At 46.5% G+C, this 22,160-nt stretch overlaps 1 protein-coding gene across 3 annotated transcripts; it reads right to left on the bottom strand.

The window, feature by feature from the left end:
* Positions 1–15,629: 15,629 nt before the first annotated feature.
* On the bottom strand, positions 15,630–21,959 carry S100A16 (S100 calcium binding protein A16). Of its 3 annotated transcripts, none has more exons than XM_081225060.1 (3): positions 21,796–21,959; positions 16,679–16,856; positions 15,630–16,365 (listed from the first exon to the last, which is right to left on the bottom strand). In XM_081225060.1, exons 2-3 carry the CDS (start codon positions 16,829–16,831, stop codon positions 16,207–16,209), a joined length of 312 nt encoding a protein of 103 aa, XP_081081186.1. In that variant the 5' UTR covers positions 16,832–16,856; positions 21,796–21,959; the 3' UTR covers positions 15,630–16,206. The 3 variants fall into 3 exon arrangements, with proteins under 3 accessions (XP_081081186.1, XP_081081185.1, XP_081081187.1); XM_081225059.1 differs by having other exon boundaries at positions 21,800–21,958; XM_081225061.1 differs by lacking the exon at positions 21,796–21,959 and adding an exon at positions 17,533–17,656.
* Positions 21,960–22,160: the final 201 nt, after the last annotated feature.

The raw sequence follows: 22,160 nt of genomic DNA, 5'->3' as shown, positions 1-22,160 counted from the left end.
CCATTAACAGATTAAAAATTAAAATTATATGATTATCTCAATAGATGCCAGAATAAATTCAATACCCATTCATAATGAAACTCTTAGTAATCTAGGAATGGAAAGAAATATCTTGACCAACAAAGGGCATCTATCAAAAACCTAGTTCAACTTCATTCTCAATAGTAAATGATTTAAATTATTCTTTTTTTAATATAAATTTATTTATTTATCTATTTTTGGCTGCATTGGGTCTTCGTTGCTGCACGCGGGCTTTCTCTGGTTGCGGCGAGCAAGGGTTACTCTTCGTTGTGGTGTGTAGGCTTCTCACTGTTGTGGCTCCTCTTTTTGCAGAGCATGGGATCTAGGTGTGCAGGCTTCAGTAGTTGTGGCACGTGGGCTCAGTCGTTGTGGCACACGGGCTCTAGAGAGCAGGCTTAGTAGTTGTGGTGCACGGGCTTAGTTGCTCTGTGGCATGTGGGATCTTCCCAGACCAGGGCTTGAACCCATGTCCCCTACATTAGCAGGCAGATTCTTAACCACTGCGCCACCAGGGAAGTCCCTAAATCATTCTTATTAAAGTCAAGAACAAGGAAAGGATTCCCACTATTATCACTTCACTCAACGTTAAACTGAAGAGTATGGCCATTTTTCTTAAGGTCTAAGGATTAGGAAAAAATAACAAGATGATATGATTGTCTCCATGGAAAGACAAGAACTCTGACAGCTGACTACAAACAGTGCAGCATAAAAGCCCTGTTGGAATAAGAAGTGGATGAACATAGGTGTGGGCTGACCTGGAGCAGCAAAGCCCCCTCCTGCAAATCCCCAGAGCTGGAGGATTATGACCTAAAGAGACTGCCTCTTCCCAGAGCTGTGTTTTAAATTAAAGTTTGAAGGCATAGCCCTTCCCAGAATGTTGCCTAGTAGAGTGACAGCAAAGAGAATAGTGACACTAGTTCTCTGGTGTCTTTGGCTGTCCACACTGAGGGCCCCAATACCCATCACCAGATACAATAACTGAGAACAAACCCCACCCCAGCCCAGGAAACATGTACTTACAAGCCAAAATAATCAGAACCTGAGGTGTATAGCTATTATAATGACATACAAAAAAAGAGCAAGCTAAACCATTTGAAGTAGAATTGTTGAAACTGATGAACCAAGAAATTAAAATAAGATAATAAATATCCTCAAAAAGATAAAGAACAACTGATAGAAATAAGAACAAGAGGTCATAAAAAAAGAACCGAGTAGACATATCGAATATAAAAAATATATTTGTTGACATTAAGAACACAACAAGTGGAAAAAATAAAGGATGGATACAGCTAGAGAACAAATGAGTGAACTGGGAGATCAGACTGAGAAAATCTCCCAGAGGGCAGAAGAAAAGATTAAAGAGAGAATATTTCAAAAGGAGCTAAATGACATAGAGAATAAAAGTGTGAGATCAGGACAATAGGATTCTCCAAAGAGAGGAAGAAAAAAAGGTGGGGGAGAATAGCTGAAGAAGTATGGTAATACATTTCTGAGAGTTAGAGAAAGGTGAAAGTTCTCAGCTTGAAACGGCTCACAGAGTGAGGGTAACTAGGAGGGGAAAAAACACATTTAGACTCATACTGAAATTTAAGTATATCAAATCAGATAAAATTCTAAACATCTCCAAAAGAAATACAAAGGAACAAAGTCAAACTGCACCAGACTTCTCAACAGAAACACTAGATGCAAGAGGACAAAGTAGCAGTGTTTTTAAACATTGAAAGAAATCTTACATATAGCCAAATAGTCATTCAAATGTGAGGGTATTAAACCCTGGTGGTCCAGGAGTTGGGACTGCTCTTCCACTGCCTGGGGCCAGGTTCAATCCCTGGTGGGGGAAATAGGATCCCACAAGCAGCCTGGCACAGCCAAAAAAAAAAAAAAAAAATCCTCAGGCATAGTAGGCCTCAGGAAAAAGACCAACATTAAAAACACTCTTCCGGGGCTTCCCTGGTGGCGCAGTGGTTGAGAGTCCGCCTGTCGATGAAGGGGACATGGGTTCGTGCCCCGGTCCGGGAAGATCCCACATGCCACGGAGCGGCTAGACCCATGAGCCATGGCCGCTGAGCCTGCGCGTCAGGAGCCTGTGCTCTGCAACGGGAGAGGCCACAACGGTGAGAGGCCCGCATACCGCAAAAAAAATAATAAATAAAATAAACCACTCTTTGGGACATCCCTGGTGGCACAGTGGTTAAGAATCTGCCTGCCAATGCAGGGGACATGGGTTCAAGCCCTGGTCTGGGAAGATCCCACATGCCATGGAGCAATTAAGCCCGTGCGCCACAACTACTGAGCCTGTGCTCTAGAGCCTGCGAGCTACAACTACTGAGCCCTCGTGCCACAACTACTGAAGCCTGCACGCCTAGAGCCCATGCTCTGCAACAAGAGAAGCCACCGCAATGAGAAGCCCACACACTGCAACAAAGAGTAGCTCCTGCTCACCACAACTAGAGAAAGCCCACGTGCAGCAACAAGAACCAACACAGCCAAAAATAATAAATAAATTTATTTAAAAAAAAAAAAAAAACGGGCTTCCCTGGTGGCACAGTGGTTGAGAGTCCGCCTGCCGATGCAGGGGACGCGGGTTCGTGCCCCGGTCCGGGAAGATCCCACATGCTGCTGAGCGGTTGGGCCCTTGAGCCATGGCCGCTGAGCCTGTGTGTCCAGAGCCTGTGCTCTGCAACAGGAGAAGCCACGACAGTGAGAGGCCCATGTACCGCAAAAAAAAACAAAAACAAAAAACAAACAAACAAACAAAAAAACACTCTTAGAGAAAGTACTCAAATAAGAAGAGAGATAAATGAGGATGATGCTTGAGATATGGGGAGTAAAATTGGTTAAATAATATAATAAAACTGATTATTTTAAAAAGCCAAAGGGCAAGGGAGAGAGAGAGAGAATGAAATGGTTGGTTGGAGAGCAGAGTCTCCAGTTGCTGCAGGTTTTATTTGCAAAAAAAGGACTTGGCAGAAAATTTTATTATCGGCTGGAGGAAAGGTACTTGAGGGGCAAGACAGCTAGCCTTTGGTTGTGGAATTACACAAAAGAAGAATCAACCTGAATTTTAAGAACTGTCAAGATGATGAGAGGAGAGAGAGGAAAGGGCAAGACTAAAAGGATATGAGGGTGTGAAAAAGTACTTTTGCTATTAAGGGAAATATAAAATGAATGATACATTTAGAAATTATTCTAAGGAGGAACATGGAGTTAAATTAAAGCAATCACAACTTTGTAAAAATATAGAATGTATAACTTTTAAAATATAAGAAGAAAGTTGGCTCCATCCATTGGAAAGCAAGAAAGAAAAAAACAACAAAAACGCACAGTATACGGAAAATTAAAATGTCAGAATAAGTCCTAATACTATAAAGGAATCTGTAATAAAGGTGAACAAAATAAACATACTTGTTAAAAGACAAAGATTCCCAAGTTGGGTTTAAAATTTTTTTCAGCAATATGTTGCATACAAGAGAAACATTTAAAAGAAAAATGTATTAAATGTTTAAATTTTAAATATTTTAAATAAAAGAACAGGAGAAAATACACCAGGGAAATATAAAGCATAAGGAATATCAGGGAATTAATTTTGATATTTGATAAAAGAGAATTCAAGATGAAAAAATATGAGACAAGAGGAACATAATACAAGAAAATACAAACATCATGAACATTAAAACACCAATAATATAGCCTCAAAATATATAAAGCAACAGCTAACAAAACTTCTGGAAGAAATAAATAAATTATGGTTAGAAATTGTAATTAACTCTTCTCAGAAACTGATCAAGGAGACAAAAAAAAGCAGAAATATAAAATAGCTGAATAATGTTATTGGTAAATTCAAACTATTTGGTATATATATATAGACTCCTACACCCAACAAAGAGAACATAAACATTTTTTTCTAGCACATGTGGATCATGTAATATTGAATAAGCTCTAGGACACAAAAGAAGTCTCAATAAATTTCAAAGAATCATTATTACACAGATTATGTTTTCTTACTATAATACAATAATAATTTTAATTAATAGATAATAAAATAGTTTTAAAAGAAACAGAAAAAAAATGAAAACAGCCTTACTGTTCATCAACAGTATAGAGAAATAAATTAGAGCTTTTTTTTTTTTTTTTTTTTTGCAGTACACGGGCCTCTCACTGTTGTGGCCTCTCCCATTGCAGAGCACAGGCTCCGGACGCGCAGGCTCAGCGGCCATGGCTCACAGGCCCAGCCGCTCCGCGGCATGTGGGATCTTCCCGGACCAGGGCACGAACCCGTGTCCCCTGCATCAGCAGGCGAACTCTCAACCACTGCGCCACCAGGGAAGCCCTGGAGCATATTTAAACAATGAAATATGACACAGTAATGTAAATGAATGAACTTCATCAATATGGATAAAACAAGAGAGGAAGTTGCAGAAGAATCCATGCGTTATGGTACTATTTATGTAAAGTGCAAAAACATGCAATACTAAATAACATATTGCTTAGGAATATGTACACATGTGATCAAAATTATTTTTTTTTAATCAAGGGAATCATAAACGAATAATTCAGGATGGTGGTAAAAAACTATAAACTCATAATTCAGGAGCAAAATTTGCCACCCCAAAATGTGTCTCTTTGGCTTGAAGATTAATTTAATTTTAAGAAACATAAGACTCAGGAAGTCTTTCTTTTTTTTTTTTTTTTTTTTTTTTTTTTTTTGCCATTGGAGGGCTTCTCACTGTTGTGGCCTCTCCCGTTGCAGAGCGCAGGCTCAGCGGCCATGGCTCACAGGCCCAGCCACTCCGCGGCATGTGGGATCTTCCCAGACCGGGGCACGAACCCGTGTCCCCTGCATCAGCAGGCAGACTCTCAACCACTGCGCCACCAGGGAAGCCCAGGAAGTCTTTCTTTTAACGTCCCCTTTGCTGCCTAAAGAATTTGGATAAAAGCCAGAATAAAGCTATCACCAGAGCTATCTGCAAAGAATATAGGCTAGGTGTGGTAGGGAAAGATCAGAGTCCACTAGTGTCCGATTGTCTCTGCATGGCCCAGCAAATATTTATTTACAAAATACTTGCTTCTCTATCTCCAACTGAACTGTCTTCCTCTCCTTTGAAGTTCCAAACAACTACCCCCAAATTCCTCTTTTGTCTTTAGCTGAAGATGATATTTAAGGTGAGGGTTTTGACCATTTTGGTGAGTTACTTAGTTTTCCTAGGTCTCGTCCATGTATACATCTTACTAACCTTTTGTTTGATTTTCTCCTGTTAATCTGTCTCATGTCAATTTAATTATTAGACCAGCCAGAAGAACCTAGAAGGGCAGAGGAAAATTTCCTCCTCCCAACAGTGGTTACAGCTGTGGAGAGGGTCAGTGCAATATAGGATTGCACGTGGAGACCTTCACCTAGATCTGTAAATTTTGTTTGTTTTAAGGGATCTAAAGCAAATTTTTGTGTGTGTGTGTGTGTGTGGTACGCAGGCCTCTCACTGTTGTGGCCTCTCCCGTTGCGGAGCACAGGCTCCGGACGCCCAGGCTCAGCAGCCATGGCTCATGGGCCCAGCCGCTCCGCGGCATGTGGGATCCTCCCGGACCAGGGCACGAACCCGTGTCCCCTGAATCAGCAGGCGGACTCTTAACCACTGTGCCACCAAGGAAGCCCTAAAGCAAATATTTTTTAAATGTTCAAATTCAACAAAGCTTATGACTGGATAATGTGCTATTTTCTATACTCTTCTGTATGCCTGAAATATTTCAACATTAAAATAGTAGGAAAAGAAAAAGAAAGAAAAGAAGAGAGAGCATCCATGGAAGAAAAGCCAGCCACAGACAAGGTAGGAAAATCCAGTTAGCCTGAGATTTTCCCATGGAACTCACAATGGCAGCAAACAGAGGAGCCATGTCTACAGGGCACAGAGAGAAAGAATGTATGACCTGAGAATTTTATGCCCTGCCAAGCAGCAACAGTCTCAAGCTGAAAGAACTCAGGGAATACAGAAGCCAAGAGCCCTTTGAAATCCAACCAACCAAATAATGACTCAAATAAAGGATGCCGGAATGGAGAAGCCAGGCTAAAAGGTCTGTTTGTGAGAGCTGAATTCATAGAACTAAGACTAAACTTGCATTGGAAATCGTGGTTACAAAACAGAATGTGAATACTGTATATGTCGACATTTTTAAATGAACTAATATAACTATCAGAAATTGGTAGATTGGGGCAGGGGAAATGAGAATAAGTGTAAATATACTGTTTTTCTCATCTTTCTGGTAGGTGGTGAGGAGTTGTTTTTTATCTCTGACTCTTTTACAAGCTAATATTTCTCATGATGAAAAATGATTTTTCACCACGAGATTTATTTTATTTCATAAAATTTAGTAATTTGTTCATTTTCCATTTGCCATTTTTCCCTTTTGTTATCTACAAGTAAAACTTAAATAGTACTTTTTATTATAAATAACATGTATTGTGATCCCATTTTTGTAACTTTTTTTTCTGTAAGTCTATCTATCAGTCTCTCTAGCTGTCTATACTGATAGAGAGCCAAATGGTATTCAACAAATGTTAATGCTTATTTCTGGGTGGTGGGATAGTGATTAATTTTTTTCTTTCTTCTCTGTATTTTGCTGCTTAATTTGTTGCTGTTGTTGCTGCTGCTAATGGATATGGGTCATGGGCATTCTTTTAGAAGAAACAGGAAAGATGACCTTGGCAGTAATTTCAGGAATGGATCGAGGCAGGATTTGTGGGAAGCAGAGAAGATTGGCCCTTGCAGTGAGGGGAGATGGTGATGGTTTTGAAATGATGGGAAGGGCATTAGAGAGGGAAAGAAGTGAACAGATTTGAGATTTATTTTTGAGGTAGAACCAATAGAACTTGCTGATCAATTAGGTATGGGAAGTGAGAGGTAAGGAAGACCCCAAGAAAACTTCTAGATTTGACTTGTACGGCTGAGCAGATTGTAGCGCTGTTAATATGGGAAGGTGGGGTTGAGGATGTGGATTTAGAGGGAAAACCAGGAGTTTGTTTTTGGACTTGGTCAGTTTCATATACTGTGAAACATCCATGTGGAAGTTGATTTATTCAACAAATACTGAGTACTTGTTGGTGAGCCAACACGGGTTGTGAAAGAATTCACAGAAGTATTAACAAGGGGAAAAAAAGAAAGTTATTCACTTTCTGAGGGAGGAAAGAGGCCAGATGCATAGAGTGACATTAGCCCCAAAGGCTGGGGGTTTGAGCCTTTCACAGGGCTTCAAAGGGCAAGGTGCAAGAAAGAGGAGGTGGGTTCATACCTATTTTGGTACAGAGTTGTATCAAAGCTGGATGTGCTTCTACAGGATGTGTTTTTTCTGAGAATTTGTAACTTTTTGTCTTCATAAATTTTCCAGTCCTTGGGTGTCTGAAAGAGACTTGATAGTGGCCCTTGACAGGTGTTACTCTATTTTGAACAATGTTAGATGGGTTTACACTTACTATGTGCTAGGCACTGTGGGATGCTACAGTGAACAAGAGAGACAATGAAATCTTCCCTCGTGTTGCTTGCAATAAACAATAAGTAGGGACTTACCTGGTGGCACAGTGGTTAAGAATCCGCCTGCCAATGCAGGGGACACGGGTTCGAGCCCTGGTCTGGGAAGATCCCACCTGCCGCAGAGTGACTAAGCCTGTGTGCCACAACTACTGAGCCTGCGCTCTAGAGCCCACGAGCCACAACTACTGAGCCTGCATGCCACAACTACTGAAGCCCACACGCCTAGAGCCCATGCTCCGCAGCAAAAGAAGCCACCACAGTGAGAAGCCCACGCAACGTAACAAAGAGTAGCCCCCAGTCGCCGCAACTAAAGAAAGCCCATGCACAGCAACGAAGACCAAGCACAACCAAAAATAAATAAAATAAAATAAAATAAATTGTTTTAAATAATAAACATTTTCTAAAAATAAAAATTAAAAAAAATAAACAATAAGTAAAACACATAGTATTCTAGAGGTCACAAGTGCCATGAGGAAAAATAAAGCAGGAAGTAGGAATAGGGTATACCAGCCTGTGGAGAGGTTCAATTTTTTTTTATATTAATTTTTTTAATTTATTTATTTGGCTGCGCCAGGTCTTAGCTGCGGCATGCGGGATCTTTGTTGTGGCACGCAGGCTCTTAGTTGCGGCATGCGGCATCTAGTTCCCTGACCAGGGATCGAACCCAGGTCCCCTGCATTGGGAGCGTGTGGTCTTAACTACTGGACCACCAGGGAAGTCTCAAGAGGTTCAATTTTATTTATTTTTTTTACAACTTTATTGGAGTATAATTGCTTCACAATGGTGTGTTATTCTGCTTTATAACAAAGTGAATCAGTTATACATATACATCTGTTCCCATATCTCTTCCCTCTTGTGTCTCCCTCCCTCCCACCCTCCCACCCTCCCTATCCCACCCCTCCAGGCGGTCACAAAGCACCGATCTGATCTTCCTGTGCTATGCGGCTGCTTCCCACTAGCTAGCTACATTACGTTTGGTAGTGTATATATGTCCATGCTTCTCTCTCGCTTTGTCACAGCTTACCCTTCCCCCTCCCCATATCCTCAAGTCCATTCTCTAGTAGGTCTGTGTCTTTATTCCTGTTTTACCCCTAGGTTCTTCATGACATTTTTTTTTCTTAAATTCCGTATATATGTGTTAGCATACAGTATTTGCCTTTCTCTTTCTGACTTACTTCACTCTGCATGACAGACTCTAGGTCTATCCACCTCATTACAAATAGCTCAACTTCATTTCCTTTTATGGCTGAGTAATATTCCATTGTATATATGTGCCACATCTTTATCCATTCATCCGATGATGGACACTTAGGTTGTTTCCATCTCCGGGCTATTGTAAATAGAGCTACAATGAACATTTTGGTACATGACTCTTTTTGAATTATGATTTTCTCAGGGTATATGCCCAGTAATGGGATTGCTGGGTCATATGGTAGTTCCATTTGTAGTTTTTTAAGGAATCAAGAGGTTCAATTTTAAATAAAGTGGTCAAGGAAGTTTCCACTGAGAGAGAGACATTTGATCAAAGACCTGAAGTAGATGAGGGAGAGGTCATGTGACTATCTGGGGAGGAGAGTTCTTCTCTAGCACCCAAAGAGGGGATAGTGGGAACCTCTGATTTATAGGCAGAAGTTCAATTGGTATCTGAAATGGGGGGGGCGGAATTCGGGGGGACGTTTTGTAGGACTGAGCCCTTAACCTGTAGATCTGATGCTATCTCCAGGTAGATAGTTTCAGAATTGAGCTGAATTATAAGAGACCCAGCTGGTGTCAGAGAATTGCTTGGTGGCGTGGGGAAAAATCTCACACATTGAATTGGAATTGGTGTAGAATTGCAGATGCTTTTTAGACACAACCTCTTCTCTTCTCACTCCATGCTCTATCCCTTGGCATGCTCATCTATGCCCAATGCTTAGGTTTCCATCTATGTTTCTGCCTCCCAAACCGTCAATCCAGCCCTCCTCTCTGAACTCTGGATGTGTGTATCCAACTACTTTTTTGACATTACCATGTGACTATCACAAGAAGATGTCTAAAACTAAAATTGCAATATCCACACACCTACTTCCCCAAATCTGGGCCTCCTCCAGTTTTCCCTGTGGCAATAAATGGCACCACCATTTATTTTGTTTCACAAGCCAGAAATATGGGAGTCACATGCACACCTGCCTCTCCCTGATCCATCATGTCCAGCCCATCAAGGCCTGACTATTTTACCCCCTAAATCTCTCACGAATGCAGCCACTTCTCACATTTCCCCACCACACCACTCCCCAGAACTCACTGTTCTTCATCTCTGCTTTATTTTTATTTACACATCATATGATTTCTTTGTTTGTTTGCTGCTCACATATCTCCACCTGACTAGACTCCAAGCTCCATAGAGATAGAATAGTGCCTGGCATGTAGTGAGCACTAAATAAGCACGTGTTGACTGGATAAATGAGCCTGCACTCTCTCCACCCGAGTTCAGGAGATAATCGTAGTTAAGAACAGCAGCTCCCAAATCAGACTGCCTGGGTTCCACCACTTGTCAGTTCTATGATCTCTGGCAAGTTATGTAACTTCTCTGTGCCTCAGTTTCCTCACCTGTAAAATGGAGATAACAAAAGTACTTACTTCATTGGGTTGTGGGGATTAGGGAGTTAATATATGTGAAATAGAACAATGCCTGATATAGAGTAAGTACTCAGTAACAATTAGCAATTATTTGCTATTATTTGTTAAATTACCTCTTCACTGGTCTCCCTGCCCCAACTCTACCCCCTCTCTTAATCTTTTCCATATTGCAAAATGGAATTTTTTTTTTTTTGCGGTACGCGGGCCTCTCACTGTTGGGGCCTCTCCCGTTGCGGAGCACAGGCTCCGGACGCGCAGGCTCAGCGGCCATGGCTCACGGGCCCAGCCGCTCCGCGGCATGTGGGATCTTCCCGGACCGGGGCACGAACTCGTGTCCCCTGCATCAGCAGGCGGACTCTCAACTACTGCGCCACTAGGGAAGCCCTGCAAAATGGAATTTTAAGCGAAATTTTTCAAAGTGCAAATCTGATCATGTCGCACACCCAAGCGCACACAAACACACACACACTCACATTGCTGAAAAAGCCATTCAGTGGCTACCAATCCTTAACATGTCCCTCAGGGTCTTGCCCACCCCTCCAGCCTAACTGTGTATCTCTCTCCACCTTGTTCTTGGGCTTTAGCCACACTTAACTTTCCCTCGGTAACTCTTCATGCCCCCTTTCTGCCACAGAGCCTTTGCATATAATGGTCCTTCTATCTAGGTAGCACTTCCTCCCCTCAACTTCACTCTCACCCTCCCTCTTCCCTTTGCCTAGATAACTTCTGCTCATCTTTCAGATCTCAACTCAGGAGTCACTTCCATAATGACATTCCCCACTCCCAGACTAAAATTCAAGTTTCTTTGTTTAAAATTACCGTAGGGAATTCCCTGGTGGTCCAGTGGTTAGGACTCAGCACTTTCAGTGCCGTGGTCTGGGTTTAATCCGTGGTCAAGGAACTAAGAGTCCACAAGCCATGTGGTGTGGCCAAAAAGAGAAAAAATTACTGTAAATTTGATCCCTTAGCAGTTGACCTCAGTTTGTAATTATCCACTTGTTTGTGTTATCACGTGGTTATTTATTGTCTTCTCTAAACTGAAAGCCCCATAAAATCAGGAAACATACTTTTCCTCCTCTTTTTATTGCAGTATCTACTGTGCCTGGCACATACAAAGTACTACCTTCTGAATGAGTGCATGAATAAATGAATGAATGGGTCCTCATCAGAAGCAACCACAACCACCATACAGGTCCCCTTCATAGTTATCGGGACCAAGACACAGACAACAGCCTCTGCCCTTTGGGCAGTTCACAGAGTTAGTAAAAGAGAGGGTCTGAGTGGCAGGTCAGCTGGTCACCAGCAGTGTGTCTTTGACTAAGTCACGTCACCTCTCTGAGCCTCCATATCTTCATCTGTAAAATGTGGATCATGATTCTTATCTCACAGGGTTAAGGAGGACCAAATGAGCCTTGGATGAGAAAGTGTTTTTTAAAACTTTTAACATTGAACAAACAGAAAGGATTGTTTTATTTTCCAAAAGGGAACTTTACTAGGAATTGAAATGGAAAGAAAAGCAAAATATACAGGAAGTACAAAAGCTGACCCAGGTGGCTTTAGTTTCCTTACCCTAATGTGGCAAGATAAGCCAGGTTCTCATCCCATAGAATGACAAGCCTGGCTACAGATGGGTTTGTGGGTGCAATTTATTGGGCACCCACAACCTCAGTCCCAATAGTTTAGACACTAGGCCAGGCCAGTGTGAGACACAAGACAGAGGGACCCTTCTCAGCTCTACTGTGGGACCCCCACAGGAGCCTGTTCTGGCCCCCTATCCCCTGCTCTGCTCAGGCCCTGCTCGGGCCATCTGGTCCCTGGACTCCTGGGTGAGGGAGGAAGGCCCACCCTTCTCTGGCCCCAACACTCCCCAGAAAGGCCTCCAGCTGAGCTGCTTGACCTCAAATTGGCTGCTTTTGCTCCTTTGGGGCCTCTCTGGCTCCAGGCCCTGGAGCCCAATCCTTGATTGTTGTTGTTTCTCTGACCTCCACTGAAGCTCAGCATCCTCCCCAGTGCTCTAGGCTTACACTTAGACCCCTCTAGAAACAGGCCTCTAACTGGGGTCACACACCAGCTCATTTTCTGCCAGCTGCTCTTAAGTCTTTACCTGTGAAGTGTTTGTTTCCAGACACAAACCAGGGGCAGTGAAGGGAGCCCTATTCTGAGTTGCCTCCAGGATCTCTCATGCCATCCCCACACCTTAGGCTTCACATCAAGTCCTTGGCAATAGACTTGTACACTGAACATGACAAACCATTGCTGAAAGAAATTGAAGAAGGCACAAATAGAGGGAAAGACATCTCATGTTTATGGATTGGAAGACTTAATATCATTAAATGTCCATACTATCCAAAGTGACCTACAGATTAAATACAATCCCTATCAAAGTCCCAGTGGCATTTTTTTAGAAATAGAAAAAAAACTATCCTAAAAGTCATATGGAATCTCAAAGGACCCCAAATAGCCAAAACAATCTTGAGAGAGAAGAGTAAAGCTGGAGGCCTCACACCTCGTGATTTCAAAACATATTATAAAGCTACAGTAATCAAAACAGTATGGAACTGGCAAAAAGACAGACAGACATACAGGGACTTCACTGGTGGTCCAGTGGGTAAGACACTGTGCTCTCAATGCAGGGGGCCCAGTTTCGATCCCTAGTCAGGGAACTAGATCCCACATGCATACCACAACTAAGAGTTCACATGCTGCAACTAAGAAGCCCGCATGCCGCAACTAAAAGATCCCACATGCCACAACTAAATATCCCGCATGCCGCAATGAAAATCCTGCATGCCACAACTAAGACCCAATGCAACCAAAATTAATTAATTAATTAATTAATTAATTTAAAAGATAGACATATAGACCAATGGACCAGAGTGGAGAGCCCAAAAATACACCCTCACATATTTGATTGAATTATTTTCAACAAGGATATCAAGACCACACAATGGGGAAAGGATAGTCTCTTCAACAAATGGTGTTAGGAAAACTGGGTATTCATATACAAAAGAATGAATTTGGACCCTTACCTTATAAAAAAATTAACTCAAAATGGAAACCTAAAAGTAAGACCTGAAACTATAAAACTCCTAGAAGAAAACATCAAGGAAAGTCCTCATGACATTGTAACAAGCAAAGATTCCTTGAATATGACACCAAAAAAAGATAACAAAAGCAAAAATAGACAAATAGGACTACATTAAACTTAAAAACTTCTGGGGAACAAAGGAAATAATCAACAAAGTAAAAAGATAACTTACAGAATGGGGGAAAATATTTGCAAGCCATATGTCAGATAACAGGTTAATTAATATCCAGGATATATAAAGAACTACAACTCAACAAAATAAAACAAAAATAACCCACTTAAAAATGAGCAAAGGATTTGAATAGACATTTCTCCAAAGTAGATTACACAAATGGTCAAGAAGCATATGAAAAGATGCTCAACATCACTAATTATCAGTGAAATGCAAATTAAAAAGAAAAAGACACAAGGTATCACCTCACTTTCATTAGGATGGTCACTATCAAAAAAACATAAAAACAGAAAACAAGTGTTGGTGAGAATGTGGAGAAATTGGAACCCTTGTGCACTGTTGGTGGGAATGTAAAATGGTGCATCCACTATGGAATAGTATGGAGGCTCCTCAAATTTTTTTAAATAGAACTGCCATATAACCCAGCAATCCCACTTCTGGGTATACATCAAAAATAATTGAGGGGACTTCCCTGGCTGTCCAGTGGTTAAGAGTCCGTACTTCCACTGCAGAGGACATGAGTTTGATCCCTGGTCGGGGAATTAAGATCCCACATGCCATGCTGTGCGGCCAAAAATTTTTTTTAAAAAAGAAAAGAAAAAAATTAAAAATAGGATGTTGAAGAGATATTATCACTCCCATGTTCATTACAGCTTTAGTCACATTAGCCAAGATCTAGAAGCAACCTAAATGCCCATTGACAGATGAAAGGATAAAGAAAATGTTGTATATACATACAATGGAATATTATTCAGCCTTCCAAAAGAAGGAAATTCTGTCATATGCTACAACATGGATGAACCTTGAGGATATTATGTTAAGTGAAATAAGCCAGTCACAAAAGGGCAAGTACTGCATTCCACTTAATATGAGGTATCTAAAGTAATCAAACTCATAGAAACAGAAAGTAGAACGGTGGTTGCCAGGGCCTGAGAGGTGGGGAATGGGGAGTTGCTGTTCAATGAGTATAGAGGTTCAGTCCCGTAAGATGAAAAAGCTCTAGAGATCGACTGTACAACAATGTGCATATAGCTAACAATACTGCAATGTGCACTTAAAATTTGTGAAGAGTAAATTGATGTGTGTATTTTATCACAATTATATATATATAATGTGAATGAGTTCTTCACCATTCAGTCAAGGTAGTATTTTGACCCCCAGGATGGGCAAAGGATGTTCTTTACTCTTTTTTTGGCTATATTGGGTCTTCTTTGCAGTGCGTGGGCTTCTCCTTATGGTGGCTTCTCTTGCTGCAGAGCACAGGCTCTAGGCACGTGGGCTTCAGTAGTTGTGGCATGTGGACTCAGTAGTTGTAGCTTACAGGCTCTAGAGTGCAGGCTCAGTATTTGTGGCGCACTGGCTTAGTTGCTCCTCGGCATGTGGGATCTTCCCAGACCAGGTCTCGAACCCGTGTCCCCTGCATTGACAGGCAGATTCTTAACCACTGTTTCACCAGGGAAGTCCCTGTTCTTTACATTTTTAACTGGAGAATGGTTGCTGTGAAGGAGAGATGGGAAAGAAGACCAGTGTGCTACCTTGACTGCAAGCCCATTCTGAGGCAGGTCACTTTTAGAAGGTTGAGGATCTGTAATGGATTCCAATAAAACTGTCTATGTCTGTGCATCTTTAGAAAAACCTTAAACCTTAGGGGTAAGCTGCCCTGGGTTGAAAACCATTGATCCAGAGCGCACAGGCTGGATTTCCTGCCCTGTTTCTCTTGGGGGCATGTGCTGTCCTTCCATGGCAGAGGAGAAATATAGAAACTGTCATTGTCCCCTACACCAGGCACAAGTCCCAACTCTGGCCTTCCACACCCCTCTTTCTTTGCACCCCACTTTCTCATCCCATAAACTTCTCTGTGTATTAGAATAATCTGTACATGAGAATTCAGTATCTCTGTGCTATTCATGACTCAACACTGAGGGTTGCAGCACCTCTCTCATGGAATTTCAGTGAGGACAAAATGGGATACACTGTGTGCCCAGAAGTTGAATATGAGTTGAGTTTGGTCTATGAGGGCCCAGAGGTGATGACACGTGTGGCCTTTGGACCTTCATGGAGGAGGGAAGTAGCTGCTGACCCAGGACTGACAGCACCACCTGGGATCCCAGAGTTCTACTCCTTTCTTGCCCTGCCCTCTCGGTGAGATTTCCCCTTGCCACCCCCTTGCATCGGGGCCCATGGCAAAGATCACCATGGCATGAGGAAGTTCCAAGGAGTGGAAAGGTTTTAATGAACATTACAAAGGGACTGGGAGAGGGGGACACAAACTCCAAATCCAGCCTTTGTTGCCCATTTCAGTGTCTCAGGAGGGAGGGGGCTCAACCCTGTTCCCAGACCCAGAGGCAGCTGGAGGGCAATCCCTGGAAGTCTCCTCTACCCAGCAGAGGGACTGAGGGAAAGGGGAGAGAGGAGTCTCTGCTGGTGTTGCCAGGAACAGGGAGACCTGAAGCAGCAAGCTGACCTCTAAGGTCAGGAGAGACCAGGAATTAGGCAGGAACATCAGAGGTCAGAAGGGTAGATGGACTGAACAGGTGGGGAAACTCTTGGGTCCCCATACAGCACTGTCACAGAGGGGCCCCAGGGTCTGCTGGCTCCAGGGACTGAGACCCTCAGGGAGACACCCCTAGACTGAGACACTCACAAAGGGGCCCTGACGTCCCCCCTTGCCCTGTTCAGCAATGGTCAGGAGAAGGTCTAGAGGGAGAAGAGAGGACAGGGGGTCTGGGTGGGCAGAGGAGGGAGCCTAAGAAGAGCATCGGGGGAGGGGACGGTGGGAGGGTCCTCTAGCTGCTGCTCTGCTGCTCCTGCTGGCGGATGAGGTTGGCGATGGGGCTAGTGATGCCACCTATCAAGATCCAGTACTCGTCGAAACTGATGCACCCGTCATGGTTGGCGTCCAGGTTCTGGATGAGCTTATCAGCAGCCCTTCGGTTCCCCGTGTCCTGGCGAGGAATTGAGGGTCAGCAATACTGAGGTGGCAGCTCTACAGAGGCCCCAGCAAGGACCCTAGGCAGAGTCCAGGTTCTGGCCTGGGCTGCTGCTGCCCTTGGGAGATGGGAACAGAGCCCTCACTGGCTCAGGCCTGGGCACCCTGAGGACAGAGGGCTGGGCGGGGTGGAGACCCTGGTTTGGGGGGGATAACTCTGAAAGGACAGAAGCGGCGGTGGGGAAGGAAACCCAGAGAGGGCAAGAGCTTCAGGAGCTGGGTGGGGTAGGGGCAAGGAGAGGCCAGGCCCTTGGGTGGGGGGACCTCACCGTCAGCATATGGTTGAGCTCCTTCTGAAGCATCTTCCGGAAGCTGCTTTTGCTGATCTTGTCCTTGACCAGGCCGTGCTTGGACACATATTTGTAGAAGTTTTCCACCAGGACGACCACTGCCTTCTCCAGCTCCGTGTAGGAGTCCGCCATCTCACTGTCTCACACCTCGCAGGGCCTGGGTGCCAGGATGAGGGGAGGTGAGGAGACCCCACAGGCCACACCTGCTCCTTCACCTCTCTGCCCCTGATCTCCCGCTGGGCCCACCCCCTGGGCCTCTGGCCCCCCAGGCTGGCTGGTCCTCAGGAGGAAGGAAGCAGGGAAAGGGGAACCCAGGGTGGGCCTGGAATGAGAACTATGTGTCTCCTCTCATCCACGTGCTCCCCAGCTCAACAGCCTCAACAGGTTTTCCAGGCACTTCCCCAGCCCCAGGCACTGAGCTTGTCAGAGCCCCAGAGAGAACAAGAAGCTCCGTGGGAAGAGGATGAGAGCCAGTGCCCATCCTTCCGCCTTCTCCATACCTGGCCCACCCAGAGTCCCTGGCCCGGAGACAAGCACAGCTAGAAACTGCTAGGATGGGCCACGTCCCCCACCCCCAGGGTTGGCCGAGACCCCTGCCCCAGGCAACAAAGCAGGAGGCGGGGACCTAGGCTCTCCCAGTCCTTTCCACCAGGCTCCAGGACAGTGCGTCCAGGGTCTCAGGCCATAGCTGCCCTTCTCTGATAAAGGACAATGTCCCGATCCATCAAGTGAGGCTTTGTGCAGGCCCCCAGCCAGCCCCGGCTAGCCTAACCTCCCTCATACCCACCCCAAAATATACAGCAGGATACAAGGGCCCCTCCTCACCCCATTACCTAAGGAGGAACCCGGAGGTTCAGCCCCAGCTGCAGACAGCTGAAGATGGAGCCTCCACAGCCAGCCAGAGGCTACAAACGTCAGCCCCTCGCTCCAGGACAAAAGGCACTCACATTGCAAGCGGATACAGCCTACTGAATAACAGGATATGAGGGGAACAGGCGGATCTACTCTGTGAGTCGCCGCCCATGCCCAGAGCCCCCCCAAGTGAACCCTGGCAAATGAGCCTCCCTTCCCGCCCCCAAACCCAGGAATGAGTTGCAGCTGCCTTGCCCATTGGGTCTTGGCAAGGGAAGGTGGACACCGCCACCAGGGCATCCCATGGTTCGATAATGGAAGGGAAGTCTGCTTCTCCAAGCCCCACCGCAGCCCCTGCCCCTGCCACCTGCTTTCTAATCCTCCTCTTGGCCATCCATCCCTCCTCCTGGGCCCATTGCCCTGCCCTCTCCACCTAGCTGAAGTCTGCCCAAACCGCACCTCCAGGGAAGACTGCCCTGACCCTTGCCCTCTGGTCCTCCTCCCCTGACTCCCACAGACTCTCAGCCAGCCTTGGCTGGGCCCACTAGCTGCTGTGACTGCAGTCTCTTCCTGGATCATCTCTCCCCAGACACCAGACCTTCCTTGAAGCAAGGATAGTGTTTCTTATACGCAGCCATTGTGTTAGGACTGGGAGACTTTGGGACCACTTTTTAAAATCCTGGATATACAACCTCCCTGCTTTTAATCTCTGCATCTCCTCTCGCCCACCTGGCCTGGCCCAATGCTTTGCTCAAGGTAGATGCTCTATAAATATTCCACCTCCTGGGGCTTCCCTGGTGGCACAGTGGTTGAAAGTCCGCCTGCCGATGCAGGGGACACGGGTTCGTGCCCCGGTCCAGGAAGATCCCACATGCCACGGAGCGGCTGGGCCCGTGAGCCATGGCCGCTGAGCCTGCGCGTCCGGAGCCTGTGCTCCGCAACAGGAGAGGCCACAACAGTGAGAGGCCCGCGTACCGCAAAAAAACAAAAGAAAAAAAAAAAAATTCCACCTCCTGCCAGCCCTGATACCAGGTATCCAAGGCCCCTGACCACCCTTCGAAGACTTTTCTTTTACTAAACTTCTTCTGGAGAAAGGGTGAGACCCAGAAGGACTAAGCCAGGATGAAGGAAGGAAGGAGAGTTGAGAGGGAGAGGGGTCAGGCTAGGGCAACTCTGACCAGGAATCCTACCATTCTCTCCCCTGCCTCGTCCACCTGACCGCTCTGGTCTGTGGCCGAAAGAATGAAGTATGGAAGCAGGACTGTAGAAAACCATTTTTTTTTTCTAGTACTCTTTATTTATTGTGTGTAATTGTGTGGCTCAATGTTTATACCTTTGTAAGACTTTCATACAAATGCTCTAACATTCACAAATGAGGACAAAAATGTTTCAATCCATGAACTGTCTGCCCTGCTGCCCTTGGGTGGGCAGTTGCCCAGGCCTACAACCAGCATTCCTGGGGATTCCGAAAGCTGCACCCATGTCAGCAAGGATTGTGTCATGCTCTACCCCCAACCAGCCTTGGGAGTGGGGAGAAAGTTCAGAGAATCGCCCACTTTCACCATCCCAGGCCTTGTTCCCCAAGTGAGGAATCCTGTGGGAAATAGTCAGGGAGAGGAAAGGATAAGAAATGGGTTTGGGGGGCAGTGTATCTCTGTCCCTCTCCCCACTGGCCGAGCACTCCCCTCCCACAACCTGCCATCTTGGAGCCCAGTCCTGCCCTTCCTTGATACCATGTCTCAGCCTCTACCTGGCAAGACACAGGTGAGCTCCCAGGAGACATCTCAGCACCTGCTGTCAGGTACACAGTCACCCCGGAGAGCTGCACTTCTGCTCCCAGGCCTCCCAGTAGTCCCCACCCCACCTTCTTCTAGTCAATTGGACAATGCTGGAGTTAACAATTTGGACAAATGCTTTGCTGAAGCTTTTTCTGAAGGAAAGGTGGTCGAGGGGAAGAGTCAGGTGTCATTACCCTCTTTCTCCCTCCCTTCCCTGGGGGTCAGGAGACAGGCTCTGCCACCACACCCATGCCAAGGTCACCTGCCCCTCCTGCCTGCCCAGTCCTCCCACCAAACCAGGCCAGAGGGTCCCCAGGCATGTGGTTGGGGGGAGGGGAGGTGGTGGGCCATCCCATCAGCCCCTCCCTGAGAAGTGGAGCAGGAGGTAACTCCTGCATTGACTTTGCCACAGGTTGATCGTGGCCTGAGGGTGAGGGGGGGAGGTGGACAATACACTGGAGCCTTCCAAAAAAATGAGAATGGAGGGACTCGTCCTCCAAAGGACCCTCTCACCTGGGGCCCCCAACCCTCCTGCAATGTTCATTATCTTCACATTGGCTGATTCATCACTGAGCAACCAAGAGGCCCCCACCCCCGCCCACCTCAGCCCAGCTTGCTGACTTCTCCAAAAGCCCAAATTGCCCTGACACCATGCTCCTGGGTCTCAGCCACTCCAGCCCCACCCTCCCACCCCCAGGTGCTGGGCCCCACCCCTCCAAGTGCCTCCTCTTCACCCTCCATCTCTTCAACTCCCCAGTCCCTTTCCGTGTGGAGCCCTGAACATCCACCACACCCTCTAAAACTCACCTCCTCTTCCCACCTCCACACACACTTCTTGAGTCTTAAATTGTTCCCAAGTGTTGGGATATGTCGCTGGACTCCTATCCCTCCTAGTCACCTCTCCTCTAGAGCCTAGGCCACTCTCAAGCCTCAATTTGGCATTCTCTGCATTCCTTTCATCTACCTTGAATTTGTTCACTCATTTATCCACCATTCACTTGCTTACTCTCTCATACATTTCCTACTTAATTCACTCATTTGCCCCAGCTGCCTGAAATACACAGGGAAGGCGCAATCTACACTGGGCTGGTAATGCTTTACTCAATTTGCAAGGTTGTTTCAAATTAACCTCTCCAGCCGCTCCAGCTCCATTCTGTGTTCCCTCTTCTCCTGCTCTTTTCCCAGTTCCAGAGGCTAGTATCTCACACAAGTGTCCCTGCCTACCCCCCAGCCCCACCCTCACAGGACTCACTGCATCTAATCCACACAAATGTACACAATCACAATGAGCAAGGAATTCTGCCATTTCTGATCCCCTCTGCTTGGGTGACCCATCTACCTTCCAAACTCTTCTGCTTTCGGGATACGTAGCTGGAGGAAGAAGACTGTTCCTCAGAAATTTCTTTGCAAACAAGTGAAGTTGGAGGAGTTTGGTGTGGACACGGGGACACACACACACACACACACACACACACACACACACACACACACACACACACACACACACACACACACACACACACACACACACACACACACACACACACACACACACACACACACACACACACACACACCCCTGCCCCTGGCCTCACCAACACCCAGAGAGCTCTTTTCTAGTCAATGGGGAAAGTCTGAGCTCCCGCTCACCAGCACTCCAGAGCTCTGTCGTGGGTCTCCCAGCACACCAGCCCTCACCCACCCTGACCTGGACAGGGAGCAGGGCCAGGCAGGGGAAATGCTCTACAGGGCAGGGGGCTCCACCAAGCAAAGCAAGTCAAGCCAGAACCTGCCTGGGTCTTGAGGTAGAGGAGAAGCTGCCCAGTTTCCGGGAACCTCTCCTGGAGTTCAGGCTCCAGGGGGCCTCACCCAGGTTCCTCCCGGGCCCCATCGCCCCCGCCAAGGAACAGCCCCCAGAGCACCTGGGGCCAGCAGGCACCTGCCTGAGTCAAGAGGTGGAGAGAAGCAACCCAGGCCCCTGCCTCCCCTCCTCGGGCTGCTCTCAGGCTCCCTGGGCCCTCCCTGGCTTCTCCTGGACCCCATCACCTCTCTGGGACACAACCCCCAGCGCCCAGCGAGGCCTGTTTCTATGGTCTGGCTACTCCCCAACCTCCACCAAACACATCTGCCCTTTTTCTGTTGGGGAAAATCAGAGCAGCTGAGGGCAAAGCTTCTGAACACTCTGCCTGGTGGCCCAGCCCTGGGAGAGGAACTCAGTCAGCTGCTGGGCTGGGGAGGGGGTCTTGCCACCCCATCCACTCCTCTGAAGGCCTCTCCAACCCCCAAGCCCACCGGAACGCTCCATACTGGCCTTTTGGGAAAGTTAACAATTGACGAAAGCTTCCTGCTCAGTCTCTGCAGGCCCCCCTCCTCAGGCCCCCTTCACTGACCTCTGTCCGGGCCTCCAAAGCCTGCAGGGCCCCTCCGGCAGCCCCAGACCTCCCAGGACGGGCCTGGGGTGCTCACCTACCTTCTCGGTCCACCTCCTCTCCTGCGGGGCTCTGGGACCTGGGCTCTGGCACTGCCAAGTAGCTATGCGCTCAGCCAGCCAGGACTCCTCCCCGCTGCACTCCCAGAATCTGTCCCACTCCCTCCTGGCCCTGCCTAGCGCAGCTGGCTCAGTGGGGAGGTAAGGTCTGAGCTCCCTCTTAACTTGGCCCTGGGGTTGGGCCCATGTTAAAGGGATACACACCTTTTTTTAACACCCTTCCGCCCCCTACCCCAGAGGGAGTGGTGCAAGCTGGCACTCCCCCAACCCCACCCTCCTAACCCTGCAGGGCCTGAACAGAATTTACAACTTTGAGAAAGGAAGGGAAAGACTGTCACCTGCC

The sequence above is a fragment of the Mesoplodon bidens genome (genome assembly GCF_964165515.1).
Source record: "Mesoplodon bidens genome assembly, chromosome: 2".
Taxonomy (NCBI): Eukaryota; Metazoa; Chordata; class Mammalia; order Artiodactyla; family Ziphiidae; genus Mesoplodon; species Mesoplodon bidens.
Note: the sequence above shows the minus strand (reverse complement) of the source record. Positions and strands in the feature narration are given on the sequence as shown.

What these genes read in the sequence shown, in the direction of transcription:
- S100A16 (XM_081225060.1), bottom strand. Translation starts at nt 16,831, where the DNA reads ATGGCGGACTCCTACACGGAGCTGGAGAAGGCAGTGGTCGTCCTGGTG. An exon ending in AGCTCAACCATATGCTGACG is followed by an intron (nt 16,366 to 16,678) that starts GTGAGGTCCCCC and finishes ATTCCTCGCCAG; the next exon opens with GACACGGGGAACCGAAGGGC.